Below are 10,992 nucleotides of genomic sequence, written 5' to 3' on the forward strand. Positions count from 1 at the left end.
AGAGACAAAAATTCTAGCTTTCCAAAGGCTAAATAAATTTCCCCTTCTGTTTAGCTTTGGTGGTTTCTGTGGTTTTAGTTCTGCTGGGATTTATGTCAAAATTGTTCCTCCCTCCTCTGCTCCCAAAGCATTTTAGGGTTGTATTATAGGCAGGGTTTTCAGGCAGGATGAAGCAGTGAAAGGCAGACTTTTCCACAGAGAAATGTTTAATGATAAGAGCTGCTCTTTACCAAATCTTGGCCATGCATTATGACCACAATACCAGGCACAGGGCTGTTTTTTATTTATTTTTTAATGTTTATTTTTGAGAGAGAGAGAGAGAGAGAGAGCATGGGAGGGGCAGAGAGAGAGAGAGGGGGAGAGAAGAATCTGAAGCAGGCTCCTTGCTGACAATGGTGAGTCCATTATGGAGCTCGAACTTATAAACCATGAGATCATGACCTGAGCTGAAGTAGGACACTTAATCGACTGAGGCCCCTTGTGCTGTTTTTAATCATGATGAGGAGAAGCTTCCTTGTAGAGGTGATATTTGTGCAAAGACATGAATGAGCAAGGGAGCAGGCGTGCAGATAACTGGAGGAAGAGTGTCCAGGAAGACAAAAACAGGAGTGCAAAGGCCCTAGGCGGAAAGGAATTGGATTTTTATGTTAAATTCCTAGCGGCTCAGAGACCAGCAAGGAGGCCAGAGTGGGTGAAGCAGAGTAAACAAGGCAAAGGGTGGGAGGGGATGAAGTCAAGGAGGTGGGGAAGAAACAAGGTCTGGTAGGCTTCATAGGCCAACGTATTTTGGACCTTATTCTAAGTGTATATATGGTAGCCACCAGAAGGTTTGAGCAAGGTGAGTGATAGCATCTGGTAATTTACAAGATCACTCTGGTGCTCGCTTGGGCAGGATGTATAATAAAAGATCACTTTGATTTCTTTTTTTTTTAATTTTTTCTTTTTTAACATTTATTTATTTTTGAGACAGAGAGAGGCAGAGCATGAACAGGGGAGGGGCAGAGAGAGAGGGAGACACAGAATCTGAAACAGGCTCCAGGCTCTGAGCTGTCAGCACAGAGCCCGACGCGGGGCTCGAACTCACGGTCCGTGAGATCATGACCTGAGCCGAAGTCGAACCTTAACCGACCGAGCCACCCAGGCGCCCCAAGATCACTTTGATTTCTGCATGGAGAATGGACTGTATCAGTCAAAAATGGAAGCAGAAAATCCAGTTAAGGGGTTAGTTCAAGGGACAATGGTAGCTGTGGGAGCTTGGATTAGGCAGAGGATCAAGGGAAGGGTCCTGAAGCCCTCTAATATGTAGGTGTCTGGAAGAGAAGTAGGAGCTGTCAATGAAGACAAAAAGAGCAGCAAATAAGGAATTAGGGAATACAATACTTTTTTTAGTTGGATCCAGAAAGAGTATTAAAGTGAAGAAAGCATTTCAAGGAGGAAGAAGCGTTTGACTGTGTCACATGTTGCTGATGGTCTAGTTCAGCATTTCTCAATCTTGACACAGGTATATTACAAAGTAATTTAATGAACATCATGCAGCTTAAGAAATAAAATCTCCCTGGGGCACCTGGGTGGCTCAGTTGGTTGAGAGTCCAACTTCGGCTCAGGTCATGATCTCATGGTCTGTGAGTTCGAGTCCCGCGTTGAGCCCCAGCAGGCCTGGAGCCTGCTTCAGATTCTGTGTCTCCCTCTCTCTCTGTCCCTCCCCTGCTCATGCTCTGTCTCTCTCTGTCTCAAAAATAAATAAAAACATTAAAAAAGATTTTGAGAAATAAAATCTCCCTGCCATTGTTAAAGTTCCCTGTGTGTCCCTCTCCAATTGGATTTCCTCTCCTGCCAAGGGGTATCTACTATTCTGAATGTTGTGCTTTCACTGCATAGGTAAATAGAAAATGAGAGGTTTATTTTTCCTTCTCAAACGTGAGCTGTATTATTACAGCATCTTTGTATGATGATGGGAATGTTTCAGTAAAGAGGGGGAAACTGATTATGTAAGAGAGGTAGGAGATAATTTTAAGAGTCTCATTTCTGAAAGGTGGGAAGGGACAGGACCCCAATGTACAGATGGGGTGGCAACTGGGAGCAGGTCAGCTTCTATGCAGTAACAAGAAGGCAATAAATACAGCTGAAAACCAAATGAACTAGTAGATTTGAGGGTGGAACCAGGGGGAAGTTCTCTTCTGAAATTTTCTGTTTTCTCACTGAATAGGAAGGAAGGTTGCCATCTTGTGAAATTGCAGTCTCAGACTTGGGGGATGTGAACAGCTTGGGGCAATGTGAGCTTGCAGGCCATACTGAGGGCTGATAGGAAGTGAGACCAGTCAATATGACTGTGTATTTTCCCCCAGACATATTCAGCTGTTGGGGGCAGGTGCGGAGCAGACAGAATTGGATTTAACCAGGACTAAAATGTGTCTGAATGAGAGGGGCCAGGAATAAAAGGGCAAGGGCTGAGAGGTGATGACAGTATTGAACCGTGAGATCTATACTGGGTAATAAGGGAAGTGAAAAATTGAGGGGAACAAATATGAAAGAAGAGTGAGAGAGTCGATGGATGGAAGGTCTGGGTGGGATTGAAGAACTTTTGGAATGAGGTACTGAATGGAAGAAGGGGTGACATGCAAAGACTGAACAGATTTGGGAGGGGTGGCAGTTATTGATGGTAACCCAGCTGGAGGTAGGACACAGAGAAGAGTGGCTAAGGAGTGGGGGAAAACCTTGGTGGAAGTGATGAAGGCCAGGAATTGATCAGGGTGCTGGATGGTTATTTACAGGGCTATTCAAGCCCCCCCCCCCCCAAAGTAATGAAATGACAGACGTGGTGGTAAAGAGGAAGGAAGGCAGTAACCTATGTACTGAATCTTCAATGAAAGAGGGGGAATGATGACCCAGAATCAAACGATTGGGGGTATCAGACCTCTCAAGTAGATGTTAGAAGGGTCCAGAGCCTCTCCTAGAGGATGGGATCTCTGTCTGTAGTGGTGCAAGAATCAAGAGCACCACACAGGGAAGGAATTCAGGTAAACTGGGAGGGAAATCAAATTGGAATACACTTCTTAAGGGAGGAATCTGGGTGAAGAGATCTGGAGGAAGCCATTGTCATTCATTTCTTCCTCTGCCTAATTCTTTTCCATTCAATTGAGTTCAAAGAGTGGTACAAGAGGTTCTATCTGAGGAGGATCTGAAAACCAGAGCTAAACCAAATTTGGCTCCTGCCTTCTAGTAGCTCACAAAGTGAGATGTTTACATCAAGACCTCAGGTGGGGGGGTGCCTGGGTGGCTCAGTGGGTTAAGCCTCTGGCTCTTGGGTTCAGCTCAGGTCATGATCTCACAGTTCTGGGGTTCGAGCCCCATGTTGTACTAGCACCTGCACAGCCTGCTTGGAATTCTCTCTTCCTGCCCCCCCCCCCCATAAGTAAATAAACTTTCATTTATTTTTGTAAGGATTTTTAAAAGGTTTATGTATTTATTTTGAGAGAGAGCGTGCGCGCATGAGCAGGGGAGGAGCAGAGAGAGAGGAGGACAGAAGATCTGAAATGGGCTCTGCACTGACAGCAGTGAGCCTGATGTGGGGCTCCAACTCACAAACTATGAGATCATGACCTGGGTCGAAGTCAGATGCTTAACTGACTGAACCACCCAGGTGCCCCTAAGTAAATAAACGTTAAAAAAAAACACAAAACCCAAAAACAGAAACAAACAAAAACAACAACATCTCAGGTGGGAAGACATGGGAAAATGCAGATAAAGTGAACAATGTGTAGGTTTTAGATCTGCATACCTTTCTCTTAAAGAAAGTTGCTCTAGTTGAAGCCATAGGCTCCCCCCTCCTCCTCCCTTTGTGGTCCCTAAACTTCCTCTAAGCCTATGGTTTGCAATCTTGGCTGCCCTTTGGAATTACCTGGGGATGTCTAAAAAAATATTGATGCCTGAGTCTCACCCTTAGAGACTGTGATTTAATTGGTTCAGGATGTGACCTGGGCTTTGGGATTTTTAAAAGCTCCCAGATGACTCTAATGTATAGCCAGGGGTGAGAATCATTGCTCCAAGGAATGCCTGGAGCTCTGTTTAGAAGTGATTGCTTTAGTCAAATCCATAGGAGAGAAATTCCTTCCTGCTTGAGTTGGGGTGAATTGATCTGAGCCCTAAAGGATAGGTAAATTTTGGCCAAGTGGAGACGCAAATGTGAAGGGAGAACATCGTGAGCTCAAGCTTAGATGTGGTCCGAAACACATGACAAGCAGCAAACAATTTGGTTTGTAAGAGACAGAATTTAGAGAAAGAGGTCTGAGATTTGAGAACAGCTGGGCAAAAACCTGGGGGTGGAATGATGAGTAATGCAGTTTGGTCGGAGATTAGGATGAAGAGAGAAAGCTGGATGGTTTTAAATTATGGAAGGGAGTGAAGGCCAGATTACAATTTTATAAATAATTGAGTAAGCTATAGGGAATCTTGAAGGAGTTTTGAGAAGTGAAGTTATAAAAAAAAAGCATGTTTAGGGAGGGTAACCTGACAGCAGTGTTGAGGGAGACTTGGAGCTGCGAGAGGTAAGAGAGGTAGGAAGTAGGGAGATCGTTTAGAGGAGCTGTTGCAGCAATCCCAGATGAGGTCATTATTCAGACAAGCGCTGGGGAAAAGTTACAGATTCAAAAGATATTGTGATGATAAAATTGATTTAGCTTGACAGCACACGAAAAAGTAAAGGCAGGAGAAAGATGGAGGGAACATCAAGTTTTCAGATAAGGGTGATGGGGGAAATGGTGCCATTAAGAGAGACAGGGAAGCAGGTTTTCAGTAGCATCTCATCATTTTGGTTTGGAACATGCTGAGTTTAGAGGACAAGCAGTATGGTCCATGTGGCCGTATTCCACAGGCACTGGAAGAATGCCTGCATATACATATATAGGTTGGAGAATGTCTCTGACAACTCAGACTGCTGTAACAAAATACCACAAACTGTGAATGGCTTATAAACAACAGGAGTTATTTCTCACAGTTCTGGAGGCCGGGAAGTTTAACATCCAGGTGGTGGCAGATTTGGTGTAAGGTGCGAGCCCCCTCTGGTACATGGAATGCTGTCCTCTCACTGTGTCCTCATGTGGTGGAAGGGACAAGGGAGCTCTCTGGGGTCTCTTTTTATAAGGGCACTAATCTTTTTTTTTTTTTAACATTTATTTTTGAGAGAGAGAGAGAGAGAGAGAGAGTGTGAGTGGGGGAGGGGCAGAGAGAGAGGGAGACACAGAATCTGAAGCAGGCTCCAGGCTCCAAGCTGTCAGCACAGAGCCCGATGTGGGGCTTGAACTCATGAACCATGAAATCATGACCTGAGCTGAAGTCGGATGCTCAACCGACTGAGCCACCCAGGCGTCCCAAGGGCACTAATCTTATTCATGAAGGTCTGTCCTCATGACTAATCACTTCCCAAAGGCCCCACCAACACGCTTAGGATTAGATTTCAACTGATCTAATTAATTTGAGGAGAACACGAACATTTGGTCCATGGCAGAAAAACATTTAGTTAGAAATGATCTCTGAATTTGGAGTGGATGGGAAAGTCTCTGAAAAGGGTAAAATCTAGAGATAGACACTTAGGGGAAGGGAGGGAAAAAAAAGAGGGGGGCATTATTTGAAGTATGTACAGAGGTGGGGGGGAGATAACATGTCTGTGAACTAGGTGAGTGGAGAATCTAGGGACAAGGGACAAACATGGGAGGATTCAGAAAGGCACTGCATATATACTGTGCAAATGCCATTGATTTTGGTTCCTAGTAATTTCTGGTAACTTTGGTTCTTGGTAACTTCTGGTATTTGAGAGAGCAGTTTCAGTAGAGGAGGGAGTGGAAATATGTTTTAAAGGGTTAAGAAATAGTGGGTATGAAAAAAAGAGAGACACAGACACATCTCTGACAATACTTATATAAGGGAGGGGGGAATGAGTAGGTGGTGAGGAAGTGGAAGCTGCAAATGTGAATTATTTTTTCAAGATCTTTGGTGAACAGAACACATTAAATCTGAAACGTCCAAAGGGGAACCCATGATTTCCATAGTCCATCTCATCCTTCTCCCATGTCTCCTATCTCGGTGCATGGTTTTCCTTCAGATTCTCAACTCCATGAGGTCGGTGTTCACATCTATTGTCTGGGCAGATGTCTTGCCAGCATCCTGCATGGCGCCTGCATGTTGTATGAATGCGCAAATTCAGCATAGAACCCTGTCCTGCAGGTGTACAGATGGATACCAAGTCCACTGCTTGTGCACCCCTACACCAGAGGCCTCCTGGTTGACCTCAGGGTACCAGTGGGCAACTAGCCCTAGCTGGACTTGAGAGCCTAGTGACCTCTTCTCTGGGGCTCTGCTGTGGTCTGAATATTTGTGCTCCCCACCAAATTCATACGTTGAAATCCTAATGCACAATTTGATGGTATTAGGAGGTGGGGGTCTTTGGGAGGTGCTTAAGGTCATGAAGGTGGAACTCTCATGAATGGGATTAGTGCTTTTGTAAAAAAGACCCTATAGAGCTCCCTTGCCCCTGCCACCATGTAAGGATACAATGAGAGGTCTGTAACTCAGAAGAGGGCCCTCACCCAACTATACTGGCAGCCTGCTGTCAGACTTCCAGCCTTCAGAACTGTGAGAAATAAATTTCTGTTACTTATAAGTCACCGAGTCAATAGCATTTTTGTTCTAGCAGCCTGTGTGGACGGCGATGGCCTCCCATAGCACTCTGCTCCCTTTGCCTTCCCCATGCAGGTACAACATACCATGCAGGGCTCTAATCCAAGTTGTTTACCACCCTCCAGCCTGAAGGCAGGAACAGCTGTAAGCAGTTGGCATCTTTTCCCTGTCACCCTATTAGAATAGTCTGTCCTTTTCTCCCGATTTCCTGGAGTTCTGGGATAGATACTTGGGTCTACTTGTAAATTCCCTCTCTTCAAAGCCCTAAGCCCAGTCTAATAGAAGGTGAAAAATGTGTGCTGGGGGAAAGAAATCCCCACCAAGAATGGACCCCATACCAGATTTCCCTGGTAGGATTCCTAAGGAGTCTCCCCTCCCCCCTCCCATGGTTGTGTCTGTCTCTGTGGTGTCTTGGGAATCTGTCTCCTCCCACTTTTGTCTCTGTCAGTTTTCTTTTATCTTTCTTTCCCTCGGAAGGGAAGCTAAGAGGAGGTAAAAGAGGGAACCAAAGGAGGAGGGTCTTTGTAAGGCGGCAGTCTTCGGAATTGCGGGTGATAAATCCACTTAGTCTCTTTAATATTCTTTCAGAAATTCACACACACACTCACGCACAAATCAGAACAAGGTAGGGACTGGCGAGGGGAGCGGGGAACGGGGCTGGCTCCTCCTGACGTTGGGAGGTCCTACCCTGGGTTACCTTCTGCCCGGCTGCCCACTGATTGGAATAGGTGGAAGGGAATATTTACAGACAACGGGGACGTTCGTCATCCCGGGGTGAAAGGTCCTAAACTGGGAACCTCCGAAATCTCATTCCAAAATTACCAAAAGTAGAGGTTCTGGGATTAGCAAGAAAATAGTAAGAGACCTGGGTGGAGAAGACAAAACTGTACCATCAAAAATGAGAGAGCGTGGGGGCGTAACTACCTCGGGGCTAGGTCCCCGCGCCAGGAGAAGGGGAGGAGTGTGTCAGTCTGGGGGCGAGGCCTAGCGCCACAACCCAATCACCGGACGCAATCACCTCGCGGGGAAGGAAAGGAAGGCGGAGCCTGCCGCCCTGGAGGCGGGGTTTTGACAGAGCCAGGGCGGAGCCTATAGAGGAGGCGGGGCTTTGGGGACCGGTCTCCCAGCGGCGAGTGGAGACCCAAGGAGCTCCGCTGGGGTCGCTGCATTTAGAGGCGGCGGGGTACTGGAGTGACTGAGGGCCCGGCATTTGGCGGGGATCCCGGAAAGTGGCATCCCTGGGGGGGGGTGGGTTTTTTCGGGGTTCCTGAGGAACTGGATTCGGAGCGTGCCCGCAAGGCGAGAGGTTCCGTGGAGGCAGAGTTTAGGATGTATCGAAATTCGGTGGCCCCAGAGGCAGGTGTGCGGGGCACCCACTGGATCCGCTGCGTGGCTGCAGAACGCGCTTGGGAGGTTGAGGGGCGCGGGGCGGGGCCAGGCCGGGTGCGTCCTTACGGATCCCAGTAGTTCTCATGGTGCTGAGCGGCAATGATGATGACTACGGTGAGGATGGTACAGAGCACCATGGCTGCGATGCCCACCGCTAGGGAGATGAAGGAGAAGTTCCGGGCCTCGCGGGAAGCGATCTCGGCAGACACCATGTCTCCGCGGGCCAAGGCCGTGCGCACCTGCGGGAGACGGGCGGAAGAAAGCTGATCAGAGCTGCTGCTCCCTCTGAGATGCTTCCCAGAACATTCGGCACTCCCTTGGAATAAGAAAAACCGGGTGAGGGCTCCCTTCCCAGATGCCCGCCCTCTCCCCCACTTCCACCTGCACTGCCTTGAAGATGGCGATGATGCCCGTAGGCCAGAAGCAACAGATGGTGGTCAGCACCGCGATGGGCATGTAGTCGTGCGGCGGGCGCCTCGGCTCTAGCAGGGCCAGCCCTGGGGCCTGGGGCGGCGGGGGGAGCGTGGAGGCTACTCCCGTCCCCCCCGGAGTCCCGCCTGTATAGGGCTGTGTAGAGAAGGTTGCGGGGAGAGAATGTCATTCCCATCGTCTCTGAGCCCACCAACATTCTGTGTCTGGCACAATGGTTTTTAAAGCACAATTCTTGCACGTTGCTTCTCAGAGAAACTTATCATCCACGACCCTTCCAGGACACCCATAAATTCCACTAGGTTCTTCTCTCTTCACTGCTGTCATTAACCCTATATTCTTGGTGATCTCCACACTCCCTCTCCCAAGGTATGGCCGCACCAGGGCTGCCCTGGCCTCACTTCAGACCTCGTTTCTTCTCTCCAAATATCTGCCTGGCCTTCCCTATTCAGTCAGTTCCAGGTTTACTCTCCCTTATCCTCCTCCATGGTTCCCAGGTTTCGTTTCTTCTCCCCCTCTCTCCAGGCTGTTTCCTTCTTTCAAACCTCCTCTGGACTTCTAGGCTCCGTTCCCCTTCTCTGACCCCAAATGACTACCAGACCCTCCAACCCCCCAACCCCCATTCCCAAGCCTTTCCTAGTCCCTCCTCTCTCTAGGCCTTGTCCTAGGAACGCCGCCTGGTCCCAGGCCCTGTTTCTCTGTCTCACTAGCCCCCTGTGTGTCCCCACCCCTTCCTCCCAAGCCCCATCCGCCCTGTACTCACCGTGCCCACTGGGTAGACCGGCACGTAGGCAGTGCAAGGCTGCAGCTGTAAGGGGTAGCCGGGGGCTACATAGCCCCCCAGTGGCAGCGTGCCTACCGCCCCCGTGTGCGTGGGCACTACGAAGCCCGGAGCCTGGGCCGTATGGGAGGGCGCCGGCGGGGGTGGGGCGGCGGCGGCCGGCGGCGGCGGGGGCAGTGGGCCCTCGAAGCGAGTCTCCTGCAGGTAAGGGTCGGGTGGCATGCGGGGCAAGGTAGCGCAGCCGGGTGGGGGCGCCCCGGCGGCCGGGCCAGGTGGAGCGTGGTGTGGCGGTCGCGGCAGGGTGGCGGAGGATGAGGGACCGCGCTGACCAGTGGCCACGGAAGAAGCCAGGCCGCCTGCCCCCAAGCGCGGGAGGGTGGCGGTCCCGGACTGGTGGTAGTGGTGGTGGTGGTGATGGTGAGAGGAAGGGGCTGCCTGTGGGGGTGGGGCAGGGGGTTCGGCCGGGGGCTGGGGGGCATTATAGGGTGGTGGAGAGGTGTGAGGGACTGAGTCTGAGAGGCCTGGGGGCAGTGAGCACAGGAGAGGGTATGGGGAGAGAGGCAAGACAGGCAGAGAAGAGATAAGGGGGTAGGGGGAGATACAGGGCCAGGGATGGAGAAAGATAATGGGAGAGACAGAGGAGATGGGTGAGAAGCCATCTCTTGGTCTTAGGGGCAGGAAAGGGGTTGTATCTAAGCCATCTGCCCACCCGCCTTGTTTCTTTCAATCTAGTTTTGAAGTGGAAACCCTCCTCTGCTCATCTCCCCCTTCAGCAACAGTGCCCACAGCTTCCACCTGCACACCCAAGCTATGGCTGCCTTGGGCTTGCCCATCTGAGCTAGTCCTGTGTGTGCACGTGTGTAGACATGCAACACTGTGTTAACATGTGCTCAATTCAACAGTTGTATAAACACATGAAGGATGACATATTCCACTCTGTCTTCTTGCACTGGGGATGGGTGCCCTAGCCTCTCTGGGAATCTCAGCACCTCATTTAGGGCAGATAAACAAGGGTCTTCTGGATTCTACTCCCCTGACAACCTCCATCTCATCATGTTTTTATTATTTCCCCACTGAATGTCTCCATGTGAGCCAGTGTCATCTGTCCATCTGTCACTCCCAATGATGCTATCCCTGCAGCACCTGGCTGATGCTAAGCCACTCTTGTACTTCCTTCACCCTTTCAACCTGTCCCCTTTCCATGTTGTTGGCAAGGGGACAAGGCTGAGATTGGAAGGAGAGGAAGGAGGGGAATACAGAAAGAGAAGGGGATGGGGGGGGGGTTGAGAGCTGGACCGAAATGAAATGAAATAGAATTGCCCCCCCCCCCCAACGGAGGGGTGAGGGAGGGGGTTGGGGCCAAGGATGGGGGGAGAGTCTGGAGATGGTGGAAAGGGCAGGAGGTTTTGTTGTTGTTTTTTACCTGACTTTTCCGATGACATGCCTGTGGTGTCGCTGGGACAGGGTGTCTGCAGCGGGAGTCGGGGTCCCTGGCTGGCGTCGGAGTCTTGGTGTGCGGATTGCGCAGCCGGCGGTGGCGGCAGCACAGAGATGGAGAGATGAAGACAGCGGCGGGGGGCGGAGGGAGAGCAGGGAAGGGGGGGGGAGCTTAAAGGGGCCGAGGAGAGGGAGGGGGAGAGTTTCCGAGGTACCCTCACTAGGTCTCTCCTCCTCTCACCCCGGCATTCAGGCCCCCAGTTTGGGCTCCCTTGGAGTTGTCA

The 10,992-nt window shown here is 50.2% G+C and overlaps 1 protein-coding gene across 1 annotated transcript; it reads right to left on the reverse strand.

Annotated features, from left to right (window-relative positions):
• Nucleotides 1-7,225: 7,225 nt before the first annotated feature.
• On the reverse strand, nucleotides 7,226-10,804 carry PRRT1 (proline rich transmembrane protein 1). Its single transcript, XM_042985271.1, has 4 exons — nucleotides 10,695-10,804; nucleotides 9,254-9,792; nucleotides 8,443-8,628; nucleotides 7,226-8,300 (listed from the first exon to the last, which is right to left on the reverse strand). Exons 1-4 carry the CDS (start codon nucleotides 10,711-10,713, stop codon nucleotides 8,124-8,126), a joined length of 921 nt encoding a protein of 306 aa, XP_042841205.1. The 5' UTR covers nucleotides 10,714-10,804; the 3' UTR covers nucleotides 7,226-8,123.
• Between the last annotated feature and the right edge of the window lie 188 nt (nucleotides 10,805-10,992).

This window comes from Panthera tigris, chromosome B2, assembly GCF_018350195.1.
Source record: "Panthera tigris isolate Pti1 chromosome B2, P.tigris_Pti1_mat1.1, whole genome shotgun sequence".
In the NCBI taxonomy this organism is placed as follows: domain Eukaryota; kingdom Metazoa; phylum Chordata; class Mammalia; order Carnivora; family Felidae; genus Panthera; species Panthera tigris.